Source organism: Corapipo altera, unplaced genomic scaffold, assembly GCF_003945725.1.
Source record: "Corapipo altera isolate COAL_440 unplaced genomic scaffold, ASM394572v1 63, whole genome shotgun sequence".
NCBI lineage: Eukaryota > Metazoa > Chordata > Aves > Passeriformes > Pipridae > Corapipo > Corapipo altera.
Genome location: NW_020884928.1, coordinates 4,357,794 through 4,377,248, shown reverse-complemented (window position 1 = coordinate 4,377,248; position 19,455 = coordinate 4,357,794). Strand labels below are relative to the sequence as shown.

Below are 19,455 nucleotides of genomic sequence, written 5' to 3'. Positions count from 1 at the left end.
AGGCCATAACTGCTGTTGTCAGTGCAGGTGCCAACCTTATTTACATCAATCAGTGCAATGAACTACTGCTGATGGTGTGAGAATTTAGAAATTACTCACAAAAGGGCACCTAACCCTATTTATGCAGCAGAATAACCAAACCAATATTTTACACTTTATATTGCACATTCAGATTTTTTTTTTCAGCAATTCTGAACAACTCAGAAAGAATCTGCAGCAACTGTGCATCCTGAACACTGCCAAAAATCTGCACCTCGAAACCGAAGGTAGAGTGAGCCATGGTTTCAGTCTGCAGGGCAGAAGAGCATGTAGAACTAAATTAAGAATTTTTTTTTTTTGCTGACAATATAAAATAGTATTAAAATGCTGTGAAAATTCTACTGGACCAACTTTTTAAAAAGTAAACTTTAATTTCATTAGGGGAGAGGATAACAATAAACGTGTTTGTGACAGCACTTGGTGTATTGTATTCCAAACAGGAAGTAAGTAATTCAATACACAGAAAATAAAATAAAGGAAGGCAGATCCCTCTGGGTGATTTAGCAAGTAAGCTACAGTCATCTGATCAGGAAAAAAACCATATCAATTATAATCTAATTCTATTATACGTATACTAGATTATTTATGTAAATTACCTATTAATGCATTTTTCTGGTATATCAGGAAAGATTTATATTTCCAACTATTTTTTTTCTAAAGTCTACTTGCTTATGATTATTTTCCTTATGCAAAATGATTAATATTCATTCCATAGAAATGCTCATTTCAATAAAAAGAATGGAGAGATCCTTGAGGGAAAAACTGAGCAAATTTAGGACAATGCAAAGGATGGAGTGTTTCAGGACTTAACATTCCAACAGCCTAATGGTTGCCAAAGGTTTTGGAGACATTTCTCCTGCCCTAGAGCCAACACTAGTCTTCTCAGTGTTGCCACCCTATTCTTCGTGCCTGTCTATAACCATCTGGTTTTTCTTGTCTCATGTTTAAATCATAATCTTTTTGTGACAGCAGATTCCTCTGCCTAGTGCAGAGGAATTGTGGCCCCTGAGCTCGTAAGCCCCAAGGTAGTGCAAACAAGGGATGACATTGGTATTAATCCAGTGCATGATACTTGTCTGTCACAAAAGCATAAACTTGAATTTCTCCTGCATGCTCACAAAAGATAGTATTAAAAAAAGGGAGAGGAAAGAGCTGGCTACAGCTTGAAGTCAAGCAGAATTTAGGGCAGTGGAGAAAAAGCAGGAAAGCTTCCTCCTCTCCTCCATCCCACCTTTCCCGCTGTCCCAACTCTGTTGCAGTTTTACCTGTATTGTGTGAATTAACCTCAGGAAGAGCTTTCTGACTCAGCCTACTTATCTAATCACGTGCAACACTTTTTGCTTCTTGCAGATTCATGTGGCTTCCTTAGACAGCCTCAATGAGCTGAGTTGTATTTCAGAAAACCCCTCGATCCTTCTCCTATTGTTTAGAATGCGATGTATTTTTTCATTACTGAGACAATGGAGCTATGTACACGAGCAGAGAGCTTTCAAGGAGAAATTATTTGCTGTTAATAAGGTCACAGCTACATCTCCTGACAGGCATTGCTGACTCTTAAAAAACAAGAAAAAAACCCATATGTTTTCTTAGCCTTTGTGTCACAAGCCTCAGAGTGATCACAAATTGAGGTGAGAGAGTCACCCCACTACTGAATGGGAATAGGCAGAAACTCCATTTATCACCAAAGTCTTATCTGTGCTATTACAGCAGGGATGGCAGAGGTATGTGCAGGCTCTGTCCCTGCCAGCCAGGGTCAGCTGAAAAGCTCAGATCTCTCCTTAGAGCTCAAGAGATAATCAGTAGATCTTTGGCCAAGTCACAAGCTTGTTACACGCAGACCTCATTCTTTGGGGAGAGATCTTAGCTTTCCTTCCTTCTCAGAGACATCTCATGTAACCAAATGCCTTAAGCTGATATTGATTTTTCTCTTCTCATCCTTTTATTGATTGCCTAGAGGAGCACATGTTCACTGTGGAAAGGAGGCATAATTCTCATTTTACAGACTGAAAACAGAGGCAGAAAAAAAAGGTCAGTGGTAACTAAGAGAAGTCTGTCTTTCCATAAATCTAACACTTGGAGCAGGCTAGGATCTTCCAGTCAACTCAGCTCACCAGCTCAGCCTGAGAGCATTTCCAAGTGATTCCAAAAATGGGGCTGATAAGTGTCCAAACTTAGTAGCAGAAATAGTGAAATGATAAACCCTCTGAACCACACCACAAGGACCACATATCCCCCTGCCTCAAATGCACCATGTCACAGAGTGGGTTATGACAAAGAGTGCTGCTTGTGAAATGTGCACTTAACATTATATTGCACAGTGTACAGGGTAGTATGGGGAAAGAAAAGACATTTCACAGGAAAGGTGAGATGTTGCTGTACTGTCAAATTAACACTATTTCATACTTTCTGTTAGTCTCCTTTTTCTGACTAGTGGGGGGACCTTGAATATTCTAGTGGATGCAGGATCAGTGATGCAAACAAATTGTTTTAATAAAAACAGAGCACATTTCTCTACAGAAATGTCAGGGTTTAACATTTTGAGTGCCTGGAAGCCGCTGCATTTTGGCAGTACCCTTAAGAGAAGTCCGATCAGGAAAGAAATTTGAAGAGCTTGTGAGGAAAGGAAATAGTTTAGTTTACTACAAACAGAAACAATGTACTGTTTCTGCTCCCTTCTTTCCAATTCATAATCAGGGTCACTCACAACATGAAACAGAGACCAATAATTATGTTAGCCAGTTGTGCTTCCCTAGGGTAACTAGAGAAAAATGTGCTCATTGTCATCCAACAGAGAATGAGGCTTCTTGTTTCTCTACAGATACCATCTTCCTCATTCAAGAGATTTATCATTATTAATTGTCATCTGATTGCATTTGTACTCTTACAAAACCACATGGGTTTTATCTTTTGAAAGACATAAGGGAGCTTCTCTAAAGCACCATGTAGAATAACAGGCTTTTAGATCTTCATGGTTTTATTCTCTTTCATTTGAAGCACAATCTCAGACTTCATAGTACGAAGATGTGTCACAGATTTTCCTGGCTCCACTTTTTAGGCAAGCCAAACTGGAAACATTTATAGGATGTGACTCATTTTTTCCTCTTATAATATACTTTTCTACTTTTTGGCCATTTTGTACTAGCATGGGACTGCCAGGATCCTTGCTAATGGCTGTGTGGTTTAGTCCCTGTGGCTTACTTCCCACAGTGAAGAAAGAAGACCTACCATTAAGCATCTCACCACCACGGGCTCTTTGTCACACAACCCACATCTCCGCTTGGTCATCTTTTATAACTTGCAACTCCATTGCTCCTGAGTAATCCTGCAACATCATGATCTTTCTTTCCTTGGGAGCCTCCAGAAATGTCCCTCCAAATCATAGCCTAATAGATGTCAAAGTTTATTCATAAAAGGCTTCTCCTCACTCTAGGAAATTATCAGGCATGGTACTGATGTGAAGAGCTTGGCTTGTGTTCTGTTGTGTGCTTAAACAGCCTATTGGCAAGTTGCACAAACAAATCTAAAGTTAGTGGCTAAAAAAGTTGACTAAATGCCAACAGGAAGAGCAAAAGCTTGGGGAGTTCCTGATGATCTCACTCTGGAAACATGAACCCAGGCTGCAGGGGATCTATAACAACTGATACCTCAGGGTTTAAAGATAGCAACATGTGAAGCAACACTATGTTACCTGGAATACAGTTCACAAGAGGGGTCTTAAAGATACCTGTAGCAATTATTTAGTGTGAGGCAAAGGAAGAGTTAATAATAGTAATAACCATGAGGTTCTGTGGGAATATTTTTCTTGGCAAGGCCAAGTAGAACCAGTTATTTTCCTTATCTGTAAATACTTTCTCAGACTGTATCAAATGAGAAAGTCACTGGCTAGGGGCAGGGAGGGGATTCAATGACTCAGCAGAAGACTATGTTTGTTCTGCCACAAAGGCCTTTCATTCTGATCTGTCTGAGTGCCAGCTTTGCTAGCTGGACAATTACTTCTTTCTAGATCACAAAACCCATGGAGTTAATTACACAGGAAACTAGTAGAGATGACATGAAATCAATTTACATGTAATAATTATTTGTTGCTTACCTTCCCTGAAACAATTCAGATGTTATAAGAAGATAAAAAGCTCATTTTACACCTTGATCTTAAAAAGACTACTGAGTTTAAGCTGTTTTTTTAAGGTAATAATCAAACTTTGCCCCTTCCTCTTGTGCCGTCAAAACATTTAATATCCAGTGCCTTCTTACTATGATCCCATCTATGTTATGGCCAGGAATGATCCTGCAAATCAGTAGAAATCAGAACAGTGGTGCTTTGGGGGGAACCACAATCTTAACTCACCTCAACGCTTTTGTTCTTAAAAAGGTGTGAGGTGAACTGAAAGGAAATGGAAACTGAGGATAGATTGAAAGGAGGCATCTTTAGCGCACCACCAACCTCTGACTACAGAAGAATGAGAATTCTCGGATATTGCATTATTTCCTCCAAATGAGAGACCTTTGGGTGCTGCTAAGCCTTCAGTCACTCAAGAAATGCCTGTGCCTTCAGAGAGGCAGGAAAAGAATAGCAAAGCATAAAAGCAATCTGTTCAAAACCAGACTGGAATGCAGGGATCCCATAAGCCTAGTATTTAGCTTAGTTCACTCAATTTTCACAAAATCAGAAACATTCTTCCATTTCTAGCACCCATAGTGAGGCAGATCACAACTGCTCCTCATTAAAAGGAATTACTTACCAGCAAATTCTTGGGGTTATGAGTCTGATAATATGCTTACCTAAGGTCTCCCTGAAAGATGCTTTCCATCCCCTGTCTGCTCCATAGAAGTCAGTGCTAAACACCAGGAACAAGTTATTACTGGAGCTCTTAACATTGGGAGGCAGTTCTGAGCCACAGAATTTCCCGAGGAGAGGAGCATGGGTATCTGAGCCATCATATACTGCCACATAATCTTTGTAGCAGGAGGGAGATATTTCAAGCTGGAAGCTGTTGAATCTGCAAAACACAACTGGAGCTTTAGGTATCACATTTTCATTTCTATTCCTGTGTTACATGTGTTTTTAATGCTTGAGGAAAAATCCAAGTACTAGCAATAGCCAAAGCCATACACAGACAAAACATATCTCTTCAGAAACAAACAAGCAGAACTATTAGCTGCATGGCAAAACATTTCAGCCAACTAGTCTCAAAGAAATTGTGACCCTCGCCCACCGGGTCTCTTGCAAGGCAAGCTGTCAGCACACCCCAGCTTTCTGTGAAGCAGCAGGTCTCCTTTGTACAAGATAAAATGCAGGTGCAGAGTGCAGACCAGCTGGGTCTTCTGCTAACTTGGGAAATGTTCTCTTAATTCACAGTCAGCATATATATGATTGAAGAATGTATCTTTTTTTTAATTTCTCAGTGGCAAGATTCTGTGGCAACCATATCCCTCTCTTAGGCAAGACAGCACACACTCAGAAGTATACTCTTTTGGGGTAGGTATTATTACTTTGGCTTTAAAGTGAGTACCAGTCTTAAAAAAAATTACTATTTTTCTGGTATAAACTCACAGGAGTCTCAGAAATCCTCAAAGACTGACAGAATTTAACTAAAAAGCATGAGCTGCATTTTTACTATTTCTTAGTTCTCTTGGTAACCAAAGTGGGAACTTAAAACTGTGGTGATATTTTGCACATAACAAGTTGAAAAGAAAGATGTAATGGAGCCTGAGGTTGATCAAAGTGACTTCAGTAGCCATTTCTCATTTTAGTTAAGCTTTGCCATTGGAAAAGGAAAGACAGAGAAAAAATTGTCAATAATTGCTGTCTTTAATGGGATTCAGAGACTTCCCTGTCACATAATGACAAGCTGAACTTTGGTTACATACTTGAGGACCACTACTTTGCTATTTCCAACTGTGATGTAGTATGAGCAGTTCATGTTGTTGTGATAATCAAGAACTGAATGGGCTGGACTGGAGATAACACCGACAGAGCCACTGAAAATGCCACCACAAGCTGTAGGGGAAACAAAAAAAAAGTGATTAGTGTCTGAATACTAGCTTCATCCTAATTCTCATACTCCTTGAAGATGTTTACCTGTAAGGAAAAAAAAGCCCTTGATAAATTAGGAGCAGTCTTCGGTGTCATGCCTAGAACTGTAGAATGTGTAGATGTCTATCGGGTTGTGCTCTGCAGTGGAAGACTACTCAGCATTGAATTAACAGGTTGTTATTAGTCCATACCAAATGGCAATGGCTCTGTGTCTGTGCAGTAAAAGACTGAGCCTGATTTCCAGTGTCCTGCAGTAGGACCAGGGAGCAGTGGGATGGGGTGAGTGCCCCATGCAGAAGCATGAGTGAGGTGTGTCTAGAGTAGCTCTTCACCCATTCTAGCTTGCAAAGAGAAACCTGGTTGATATGTGGGCAAAGACATCCCTTCATCCAGGCCCTGGTGCCGTGGAAGCCTCTAAGCAGCCACAATTGGACACACGGCCCTGTCTCTGACTTTTCTGGAATAACTGTATGCAGAGCCTTATCATCTGCCAACATCTGGAAGGGCTGGGGCATTATTGTAGCATGTGTTCTGCACAGAGAGGCAGAGAAAAGTCCCCAGGTATCACTAATCCTGTTTCCCACCTCTCCTTGTGCTGAGATTTGCCAGCAGTGAGGGGTGGCTGAGGTAGAGTATGGAATACTTGCTTCAGTTAAACTTTGCAGCTGTAAATTCAAGGCACTGCTTGGCTTCTCAGGGTTTCACACCATGGATGCAAATGAGGCCAGGATGTGGCTAATGTTTGTTCCCAGCTTCAGTGCTTCAGGGAACAAAAACTATTATAAAACCAACTCTAATCTCCATTGTTAGCTTCAGCCTTTATTTTATAATCTTAACCTTAGCAAAAAAAAAAAAAAAGCTTCCCTGCATCCTGTTGATAAATTAGCTCAAAGCCACACACAGTTTTTCATGTTTTAAAGAAGATACTGTTGCCCAGGCCACTACCTTAACAAAGGCAGTCCCATACAGGGTGCTGTTGGATACAGAGCCCCTGGCTCCTCAGGCTGGCAGCCTACAGCACTGGCAGATAAAGGACAGGACCTGGGAGGATAAAGAATGAGCATTATTCCACACTAGGAGAGCAGGGAGCCTTTTTAATTTTTTTTTCAGCAAACAATACAACTAGGGGGAAGAGGAATGTTAATTACCAGAAGCTGCTTTGTATACAACAACAAGCTAATAAGGCTGCAGTCATCTTTCTCAAATGTCAGAAGTCACAAGTCAGATAGCAGCAACTGACTTGAGTGAGTTATGAAGGTCTTTTCCATGACTAACTGCACATTGTCATTTCTCAGTGCCATTCCCTCTGTCTTATCTGCATCAGGCCATTCATTTCATATAAAGAATTTAGCCTTGTGCTTTTTTGTTGTGGCTTTGAAAATGAGGAATGCATTAAGGGAAATACCGAAGTTACAAACTCACACTTTGCAGTTAAAAACTATGCTTTCAAACATAAAAGTAGTCTCTACCAGTTAAATCTAGAAAATGTTAAAATTGGTTTTCAAAATAAAATCAATCTTTTGGGAAATTTCTGCAAATGTAAATTCTGAAGTCAGGTGGAAACTTTTTTTTTGAATTCACATTTGCTCTTTAAAATAGATCTCACATGACTGACAAAAAAAGCTTTGGTAAAAATAATTATCAAAAATTAAAAATATATCTATATCCCAGTTTTTATTTACATTAATACCTGGCACTGCAAGAGGGTTATCAAATGAAGGCATATAGATGTGTCTATTTCAAGATCATGTTCTGCTTCCTGTATGGTATAATATAGTTTCAGTATAACTGAGAATAAGACCATTCTCCTCTATGTGACAAAATATTTTAAATTAAATAAGTTAAATAAACTGGTCACATTTCTCCTTAAACAATGTAAAACAACAAACAAACAAAATAACCTGCCAAAAATGGTTGCATTCCTTCTCTACAGCAAAGTGCTTCAGTTCCTGACTTGGTCCTATGTAGAGCCTTGAAATGAGAATTGTGTGTGAGGTAACACATAAGTCAGTGTGTTAACATGCACCAAACAGTTCCATGTCCTCGTCCTGAGAGCTGTTCCCCCTGGAGAGGGAAAATGAACTATCTACATCTGTCTGAGGTATTCCCAAAATGAGGTGGAACATATCCTACACTGAACCATTATCCAGCTGGAATATTTCTACCATATGAAAACACAGGACAGTGTATACTCACCAAGTGTTCTGTATCTTGCCTGGAATCCAAAGCCTACAATGTGAGAGTCTGTGTAGAAGTTGATCAGCATAGGTCCAAAGACACTGACTGGGGCAGGGAGCTCATTACCACAGAGCGTGATGAGAGGATGGGCGGCCACGCTCATCCCGCTGAAGATGCTCACTCCATCATAAAGACAAGCTCTGCTCAGGAGTGCTGGGGCTGCATGGACATATAATGCACAAGTGTTAGCAGCATATTTTACATGTGATCTACTGAGATGCAAGTATATAGACCTCACACAGGATAAGAATTAAATTTTCTATTATTTTCAATTTCAGGGAACTTAGGATCTCATTTGCTTGCTGAGGAAGCAAATGACAGTTTTTAACGTGCAGTAAAACTGGGGTAGAAAAAGGCAAAGAGACCTTGTATATAAGACATCAGACTTGTCTCATTCAACACATCCTATGATCTGGAAAAGGCTCTAGGCCCCTTGATTTTGTGGGAGTTCATAGCTGAATGAATGCTCTCTGTGAGAAGATGAGAGGACCCAACGAAAGCATGGATCTCCTCTGCAGATAAAAGCAACACACCTTTTGTTACAGGCAACTAACTACCTGATATTTCTTTCCCCTAATGTAGAACTGAGCACTCAGTGCAGGGACTATTAAATCATTAAGAGTGAGATTTTTGGAAAATGAAAAAGTAGGCCATGCAGTAGCCTGTTTCAGAGCTCACTTCTTTCTCCCTACGTTCCCTCAAACTTTTGAGTACCTAATCCCAGGTTCTTCAGCTTGACTCATAAGACAAAAAAAAAAAAAAAGTAAATTTAATCTTTTCAAAAGCAATCTGTCTGAGGGGGGAAATCAGTGCAGATATTAAGCTGAGTGAAAAAAAGAAACACAGAAATGGGGAGTTTGGCATTCTATTATTTTTTTCCCATTGGTTTCAAATTTCTCATTCGCACTCAGCTTTCTGGAGGAATGAGCCATTCTCTCTGTCTCCCTGCCCTACCTACTGGACTTTCTAGCCACCTATTTGCAAACAGATTCAACTGAGGCAAGAGGTCTCAAAAATAGTAAGTTCATATAAATTTTGTGAAGGTCAGTAGCTGAATTAGAGTGCCAGAGGAGTGTCCTCAAAGAAGGACAAGTTGTGCTTTCAGTGTAAGGGCTGTGAGTTCAGGCAGAGACCTGCTGAACACCAGCCACCAACACCCTGGGAGCTCAGAGCCATGGCACCACCTCCCTGCCCAGCTGGGAGCTGTAAGCATGGGGAGAAGCTGGTGGTACCCAAGCTCATAGCACCAAGGGATGTACGGTGGGAGCAAGAACAGAGCCACATGAGTTGTGCAAGAAAGCTGGATTAATGATGTCAGTGAAAAACACAGCACACACCTACTGAAAAATGAGTTTCATTAGCTGTTATGCTTAAAAAAGAACTTAATGGGGTTTTTGCCTTTTTCATCATTTACAAGCTTAATGGAAGCTGGGATGTCACATGTTTATTGAGAGTAAGTTACCATGTTTAGTGACCTGTTAGCAATAATGGAGCAGTTATTTAAACTGCAAAGGCTTAATAGGGAATTATCTAAATTTAATAGGACTGATACTGAGCCTACTGTCTCAGTGGAGTGATTCCTTCATGTTGTCCAGTCAAAACAAGTTTCTTTTTATTGTAGGAAACAGGATGACTCAAATTGAACAGGATGACAAATAGGAATGGAGTGATAATTCTGTTTCATGAGAACAACAGAGTGATCTCAGCAGTCAGGTGTATTTTAGATCCTCTCTGGAGATTTAATTTTAAAAATTCCTTCTGTCTCAGTGAAGACAACAGGCTTTACAATTATGTCAATATGGAAATATGACATGGTGCTTTTCTAACTCTAATGAGAGTAACTAAGCTGAAAACCAGCCACATTAGATAGCTGATTACACTGTTAGTAAAATAATTAATAAAAAATATTCTTCATGTCCTATCCTGTTATTAGAATACTTGATAATGTGATACAATTAAAAAAATATAATACTTTTAAAATGCAAATGAAAAAAGAAATCAAGATGAATGCAATTTCAGAATGGAAAACATTTAAGAAATCAACTTAGGTCATTTTCTGTAAAGACTCTGGAGAAAGACATGAAGTGAAATAGATTTCTCAGCAAAGCAAATGTCCATAATACTCATCACAAGTTGATTTGAACTGCTGCACTGGAAAAAATAAGATGGTTGATGTAGGATTGTAAGCAAAATACTTAATTTCTAGCTTTGAATCCTCATTGTTTGGGCCAGTATCAGCTATGACTCATGGATCCTGGCAAGACTGATAATTGTTTGATCTCTACCCTGTAGCTCATTCTCATGTTTACACTTTCCTTAATTTCTCACCATATTAAATGCATTATTCTGTAAATAATCCTCAGCCTCAGATTCACCTCATATCATACTTTCAGCCTCTAAACATATTCAGCACATCATCAGTAATTCTTATCTGTATCTTATTTCTGCTAATCATGTAATCTTAGATCTTTTCTAGACCAATTTCCGTCCCTTACACTACAATGGAACAGCTTTCATGAGTCTCCAGAGATGTGTTCTTAGCCAGATGTAAGACACATATCCTCTTTGAGCTGACAACCACTTTTCACATAGCCAGCACTGTTTTTCTTCATAAAACCTTGTCTCCTAAGAGCTTTTGCTCATCCTTCTGGTATTACTGTATCTTCTCTTCTGATTCATCCATGAGGATTCAATGAGATAACTTCTTTCTGGTCTTTCTCTCTTTATCTGCACGTTAGCTCTGTATAATCTCATTTGCAAGGACAGATGCAACTACTATCTCTGTGCTGATGACCCCATAAGTTTCCAGGTACTATCTTTCAGATAAATGCCTGTCCTTCCACATAGCTATGACTTTCATCTGAGAAACAGTGATTTTTCCAACATGGGTACTGTACCGTTCAGTCCTCTAGCCTTGACAATATGTCTTCCAAACACTTCTGGAGAGATCATTTATTTGGCCTGACATTTTGAACATATCCCTGTTTCTTTGAATTGCTGCATGCATTTTCTTTCAAGGCCTTTTTTATCTATCTGCACTCTATTTATCATCTCTTGGTACCATTCAGCATGGATACATTGACTCCTGCCTCCAAAGTTCACATGATAAGAGCTTCAGTTGTCCTTACATTACATTTTGAAATATGCCTTTGGGTAGTCTCCTTTCCATTTAGCAGAAACTTCTGTCCAGTCTCATTATTCTTCATAAAATAATTTATTTGATATGATGCCTGCACAAAAACCTTGACCAAATTTGGGCCCCTAACTATCTAATCAATAATATCATTTTCCTCTTTCCATCTCCTTGTCTATAGTCATAGATTCTGTTTCATTTAGTTTTGAGGTAGAACCTGTCTTTCTGTTTAAAGCTTATAAAACTTAAAACAGTAAGATTTTGTTTCACAACTCTGGCTGCTGATATAAATGGCAATACAATTAGTAATTACTAAAGTAGAAGTAGTATTATGCAGAAATATACCCTGTGCAATGTGCTAACCAGCTTAATAGCACAAGATATTGTTTTGACAGCGAGGAATTACAAATCTTTCTCATATATATCCTCTTTCAAAATAATCTATTGCAAAACTTGTCTGTTTTCTGAATTGCCCAGTAACAACTGAGAAAGCAGACAGAGCAGACTCCAAAATAAAGCTGTGACTCTATCCTAGATTGCAAAATTACAGATGCATGTTTAAAAAGAAAAAGAGAAATAAACAAGTTATTAAAACATTTTTCAGGTCAAACATTTTTCAGTATCAACACAAAGCAGTAGTTTTGTATGCAGAATGTATAAATACTACAGAATTCTAAGCAGATATTGCAGGAAGCCTACGTCCTTTTCCCCTATTTTTCCACTGTTTGGGACTCAGGCTTTATTGGATATTATACTCATACTTGAAGAGTATAACAGCCTTTTAATAATACACTCCTATAGCTGGTCCTAGAGGTGCATTTGTAGAGATGTTAATCTGAATAAAGCTTATGTACGCAAAACTGTATGTGGTTAAATATTTCTTAGATAATAAGTCTATTAAGGTAGATAAATAAGGGGTTTTTTTACTAATTCTAATGTTTGATTTGTATAGACCTTTGATCCAAGAAGGGAGTACATATGGGAGATGACACTTATCACTGTAACAGAAGTAGGGCTGAGAAAACAAACTCACACCTATTCGTTTGGTTCTTCATAAAATAACCAAGCACAACAATGCAGGGGGTACTACAAGAAGCAAGTGGCAACTTACACAATTTCATGAAATTGGAAAATCAAGAGAGTTCTGTGCCTATATTCAGTTTGGCACAGGAAGAGACATTCTTAAGGCTGCAAGGAAATCACAGAGACTAAGCCAAACTCCATTCATCGGGTTAATCTTGCCTACGTTTTCCTTCCTAAATTTCAGCTATCTTGTGTAAGCTATTACCTATGGCTTCCTGTAATAGTCAATGGGTAAAGAGAGTGAGAGGCCTCCAGAAGGCAATTCACTCCATCTGCATAACACATTTGGTTCTGAGTTTAAAGTACTTTTACACTTCATTAGAAGAGGAGATAAATCTAGATGATTATCTAAATTAGATGGCTATTTTCAGGGGCTCTGAGATAAAAATTTTTTTACCTACCAGGAAGCAGACAACTTAGATTAAATTTTGATCACAAAATAAACAAATGCAGTTTCCTCCAGTTCTCTATTGCTCTGTTACTTGCTATATTTAGTGCTTAATACATATTTAATATTTAGTACATGTATGTCATGTTCATTTAGTTCCAGATACTGACACTGTATCGTGGCTGTGAGTTAACTGCCTCATTCGGAGTAGTTCTTTACAATGAGAACAGGCATCTTATGATAACTGAAAACGTAACTACTCTACAGCAGAGATCTGTGACTAACCCATGAAGTCAATTAATTTTGTAGCAGTTTGTCACTGCACTATAGGCAATTACCTTATGCCTTCTAATATTCTGGAAAAGATATCTCAACCAGTTAAAATCAATGACATATATATACCTTACAGGCCTTATTTTAGACACTTCATTTCTTTACTAAAAAACCATGGGGAAAAACCCCAATAAATTTATTTTGAGAGGTCAAATAGGTAGTAAATTATGTTAATTGGATATGTAGCTAAACTCTAAAACCTAATCCAGAACATCTGTATTAACGTGGTTTAAATTTTAAAGGCCACACTCAGCAACAATCTAAGCAGGTGCATTGCTTACTTGCACATGGAATAGTTAGAAATGTTTTTAGCAGATGCTGCTGAATGTTGTCCTACCCTTGCAAAAGAACTAAGAGAATTCACACTGGAAACCCTTAGGCACATGTGCTAAATATATTCAGTGAAACTGCTGAAAAAGTTTTCACTTCTACAGTGATAGCTTGCAAGGAGGTGGTTTTAATCTTCTTTGCAATTTAAACACAGGCAGTTTTTCTTTACTACAGGGTTGTATTTTAAGACTTTGTGAAAAACATTAGTAATCAACTGCTGGAGAGTGTCATACTTTGCTAAGCAGATGTCCTTAAGCTCATATCCACAGTTCTTTCACATGACTCAGGACTTTTAGTTGGTGTAGCCTAAGGAACAAATTGCCCTGCAAGTAGTGCAATATTTTTATTATTTGTTTAGGTCTATGTTTATTAATGTATCTGTATCACTTACCTCTTTGCTTTAATCTTCTTGATAATAAAAGCTTGAATCAATTTACAAGTTACCCGAATGAACAGACAGAATACACATCGGTAATGTACTCATAGAGTTGTCAAAGTTGGCACAATCTGATGCAGCCTAATGCTTAGTGTGTCTGAGAGATAATGATGTATTCTATGTGAAGAAATTTCCTAATTTCTATGATTTACATTTCATTAAAAAATTAACTCTTAAAGCAGTGGTTTGTATTAGGGGATGAAAAAAATACTTCAGATGAAATCATAGTCAAATCCAACCTTTGTCTCAGACCTAAATTACATTTGGACCAGAATATTTTTGAATTCAAAATAGTTTGGAAACTTAAAAACCAAAATAAAAGAAGACTATTTTCTGACTTTATTGCTTGGTCTGAAGAAAAATTCAAATCACACAACCCATCTTAGTAACAAATTAGTCAAAAATCTCTTTGTCTAGGTAATTTCAAGAGAACCAGATGGCCTCAAAATATATGATGTCACCCAAGTAGTTTGGACATACTGATTCCTCTGTTATCATGGCATCTCCACTCATAAAATTTTGATCCTATCAAAACTGAGAATTTTTTACCACTGTAACCAATGGGATTAGGACATTAAACTTGTTATTGCTTGGCTAAATGCTGCCAAGTTGGATAATTGAGGAAGGGACTTTTGTCCATTGGTAGCAACTTTTATACATTTTCCATTGCTGTAGTCTTTCAGCTAGTTTCACAGTTCTATGTTCTTACATTCTTGTTTAACACCCAAGTATATTTATATCTATTTTACTAGTTAAGGAACAGAAGCATTGAAAAGCAAAACAGCTGACCTAAGACCAAAAAGATTGTAAGACTGAATGGTAAAAAAAGGCAAGAACAGAGAGCTGGATTAGCCATAGTCACTCTTATACTCCAAGAACCTGGCAAATTCCCACCTTCATTGCTGATAAGTATTCAACAGGTGAGATCTATCTTCACTCTTCTAGAAGCCTTCAGTGACTCAGACCTGAACCCTGGAAACTATAAGTGTTTGTCTGTAAAATATTTTCAGAACGGACTAGCAAATTAAACCATCTATGATTTTCCACAATAAAAGACTTCTGTGTTTTCAAATAAGAAGATACACTTCATAATACATACTGAAATTATGAAGAACAAGTTACCTTCCAAGTGAAAAGTCTCAAATTCTAGGATCACCAGAGACTGTGGTCCCTGATCTATGATATAGTTGCAGTTCAGGTTGTTATCATACTGACTGGGGTAATTAGGAGAGACAATACGGCCTTCAGGGCTGGTGAAATTTACTCCGCATCCTGCAAACAAATAAATAAGGCGCAGTTATAATCCAGGTGGTAACATCATCCTGGTTTTACAGTAAGAAAAGAAATAATGTACACAAAGACCTCATCTCTCCTTAGGAGGCTGGTAAAAACCCAGGGAGAGTAATATATATCACAATGGTAAAAGCAGGTCTTACACATATACAGAGCAGTGTTTTTGACAAACATGGGTCAAGGCCCCGTTTCACACTACAGTGTCACACTCTTAGGTAAGATCAGACCATAGGTACTCAGCCCACTGACCAGAAGGACAATGCTGTTCTTATGGGCATGGAGCCTGCACATTTCAAAATCCCTTAGTACATACAAATGTACCTGAATTGGAAGGAGGCTTACTGGGACACAGCAGCAGTTCAGTCTCATTTGAAAATGTGACTGACATCCAGGAGGATGCAGTCTGCTGTAGGGCCATCTCTGGGTTGCTTTGCTATATGTAGAGACAGGAAAGGTTTGCCACCCAGAATTTTTCAGGCACACAGAACTGTTCATTTTCATGGAGCTCCTTCTGTTCCTAATGACTCGCGTGGCCTTTTTTTCTTTATTTTCAGTCAAAGCTTTAAGAGAATGCAGTGCACAGTGAAATGCTGGCAGAAGATTAGGAACAGGCATATGAAGCCTGTGACTGTCTCCACTAAGAGGTTGTTAGTTGTTACTGACAACATTAGTGCAAACATTATAAAAACAAAAGCAGTTTCAGTTCAGAATTCTGAATACTTCAATATTGTCTTCATCTAAGCACTTGATTTCTCACTGTTTTAATCTGAATCCTGTGAAGGAAAAGTGGTTTCCTTTGGCAGCATCCTACAAAAAAACTCCCAAACAACCTATGGCAGCTGAGAACTACCTCCTCCACTTTTGGTGGGTTTGACTGTCACAAAGCATATGCCATGCTTAAAGAAACAGACAGGTCAACCCAAGAAATGCCACTTGATCTACATGAAACATAAATACAACAAAACAAAGGCCAGAGCAGGTAGTGAGGAAGGGCATGGACTACACTGTACACAGGAGAAATTGCCACAGTTTCAGCATGTGCCTTGAAAAGAAGAAGAGACATAAAAATTCTGAAGGAAGAGCAGATCCTTTTTAGGATTACAGCTTTTGCTTCCATGTAGTTTAACTACAGAGAAATAATTTTTTTACGTTTAAAGCCCATTCTTTTCTTCTGGGCACAGTGAAAAGACAAAGGTGGCTAAGAATAACTATAAAGTTAGAGCTTCATGGAGGACTTTTGGCAAGAGCAACACTGGAGCTCCATTGCATTCAGTATGGAAACTCTTGGTTTCCAAATCTGGGCAGAGGCTTCAATACCTTGTTGGAGGGGGATCTGAATTGCTACACAGAGATCAAACTAATCCCAAAAAGACTAATAGAGCAGCCATCTGGCTTTAATATTACTTACTGCTTATGAAAGATGCAGAGAAACCTGGTGCAGGAGTATCCTGAGACTGAAATACTGTAGTTATCACATTGTTTGGAGCAACAACAGGATCAGGAGCTGACCTTCCACATCCTGTGGCTAATAAAGCTGTTTCTTCTTCATCCTTTCCTCTCCACACCTGACAAGGCCAGATTGGAAATTGTTTAGCGCTTCCAAAGCCCAAGTAGGTTATGGAAACCCACCAGAAATTACATATGCAATTTTTCTTTCCATAGACTTAGGTTAAGATTCATCTCACACTGAATCGAAGAGATCTAAATTGGAGCTAATCCCTGCACTCAGGGGAGTGAATCACGGTGATTAACTTTGGTTGCCAGGGACCTCTGAAGGGCATCTGGAGGTCATTTGCTTGAATCCCTGATGACAGCAGAGCAAACATAGATCAGGTCCAGGGGACAAGAGAAAAATATGTTATGTACAATCATTACCTACTTTCATTTTGTCTCTGTTTACTTATCTCCATACACCCTATAAATATGCATAACTATGTATACAAGGAATTATTACATGCAATCCTTATGTTACTCATGAGTAAATAAAACAAAAAACTGTAATGTTAGAATAATATAGAGGCATCAAGCTGGGAGATCTGGATTCCTAATATCTAGTCTTGGTAATAAAAAGAGATTCCCATTTTTGTTATTTTGCATTTACAAGTATCAAGTCACATAGAGAGTTACGAAAATAATAAAATTCACAAAAAATATAATGAAGAAAACACTACTTTTTTTTAAGTATTACTTCAACTGTACCAACAGCCAATTTAAGTTCAATCAAGCCCTGAATTCAAGAAGCACATGCAGGTTTAGGTAGGTAAGTGAAAGCCTCTTCAGATATTTACTTAAATATGCACAGTTTAAGCTCACAGTTTAAGCACCAAATTTCAAGACAAATATAAAATGAAACATAGGTATAAATGTTTGATGTTTCTAACCATTTAAAAAATTTCCTGAATCAAGATGTTTATGGACAAGGATTTAAAAAATCTGCTTAAATACAAATTATTTACATTAGTAATAAAGTTATTTTTGTTGATATGTTTGCATAGTTTCTTCATTGGTAGTTTATACCAAAAATATATTAAAACCAAATTGTATTTTATATTTAAAATAATGTGTTTTAAAGAAATTGAGAGGAACCAGAACAACCACATGAAGCTCTAAGCAACCATCCTAGAAAGGAAAGGGTTAGCCAAGGGTTAGTCTGTAAGTGTAGGCATATGAATCACCTCATTCATGTGACCAGGTGTTTGAGGCAATGGATGCTCAAAGGATTAATTTTAATAGTCTATAGCCTGGCCAAGGTTTTGCAAAGTCACTATCGATTTTGGATTACTCTTTTGTGGCTGCTCAATTTGGATTAAATGGAAGAAACTTACATCTGTTCCACAGTTTTTCATATGCAGACACCTTCATGCATCTCAAACTGGACATTTAGAAATGGAAACAGACATCAAAACTTTCAGATTTTTCTCTATGGAGGAAATATCCAGTTGACATAGTTCTGCTTATGCCATTCAGGGCAGTTTAGGAATTTTAAATTAAACACCTTTACTGGTTGACATTAAGACTTCCATATTAGTGAAATTTATTTTAACATATTACATCAATTAATCACTGTCTTTGAAAAGACAAATCTATTAGCTGTAGGGCTTTCTTTCACAGCCTTAAAAAATGAGTGCAACTGTGGTTTGTGAGTTAGTAGGTATGGATCAGACCATCCTGATCCAGCTGCTCAAGTCTTCCTTTGTCAAATTATGTTTGCCCTTTATTTCAAGTGGGAGTTGTACTTCTGGAAGAAAATGAGCACAAAACCACTGAACATATGCCAAATGCCTGAGAAAAAAACGACACTGAAAAATTCAAGGCATGTCCACTTCATTCTATTGCTTTGAAAACAAGAGGCTCTTGACAACATACGAAAGATAAGAATACTATCTTTGGTTTTGGAGATTAAAAAAAGAAGGATTAGTGCAACTTGGACAGTTTAAACACTTATAAAGAAGTTTGGTAGAATTACAGTGTCACATTCCTTCTTTTTTTTTTACTCACTGGAGTAATCTTTTATTTACACTGGATTTTCTCGTTATTTCCTCGTTCTGAAATCATATATGCTTTTTTTTTCATATTTTTAATTTTTGGGGCAGCAAGGAAGGTGATGGAACCTCAAGAACAGATGAAAATTCAAACTATATACAAGCCAGCTCACAAAACACACAGAAAATGGACTGTATTGGTACAAGGACTTCAGTTTATATTTCATTAATTTTGTGCCTTGACAGTTATAACCATGACAAACACAAAACAGGATTCTGGAATCAGGACTTCTTAAAGCACTGCTCTGCTGATCTAACCCTAACAATTATTACCTTTACATAACTGCTCTGGCAGCTTCCATCGCTATCTGGAATATGGAAGTTACTATGGAAGGTCATCTCCAAGTGTTTGCTTTCATGTGCAATGATGGTCCATGTACATCTGGTGTTCATGGGAAAGTTTTGAGGCCAATGAGGGGATTTGATCACACCATTATCAGAATGCATGATTCCACCACAGCCTGCAAAAAAACAGCAACAAGTGGGAGAAATGTTCAAATATTTTTGGTTGGTGTCAGCTTTGAACAGCTGTTTCCTTCTGTGCCTGCAAGAGTGAGAAAGTCCTGATACCCACTGAAACTTCATTTACCCCTCTTTTAAATAATT

General features: G+C 38.1%; 1 protein-coding gene across 2 annotated transcripts in view; it reads right to left on the bottom strand.

Annotated features, from left to right (window-relative positions):
- CUBN (cubilin) overlaps positions 1-19,455 on the bottom strand; it is a 142,063-nt gene that overhangs the window by 12,182 nt on the left and 110,426 nt on the right. For both annotated transcript variants that reach the window (XM_027658655.1, XM_027658656.1), the window contains exons 54-59: positions 19,123-19,310; positions 16,716-16,872; positions 15,137-15,286; positions 8,270-8,470; positions 5,908-6,037; positions 4,819-5,036 (exon numbers count right to left, since the gene is read on the bottom strand). In XM_027658655.1, coding sequence (XP_027514456.1) covers positions 4,819-5,036; positions 5,908-6,037; positions 8,270-8,470; positions 15,137-15,286; positions 16,716-16,872; positions 19,123-19,310 — 1,044 coding nt within the window. The remainder of the gene's footprint in view (positions 1-4,818; positions 5,037-5,907; positions 6,038-8,269; positions 8,471-15,136; positions 15,287-16,715; positions 16,873-19,122; positions 19,311-19,455) is intronic.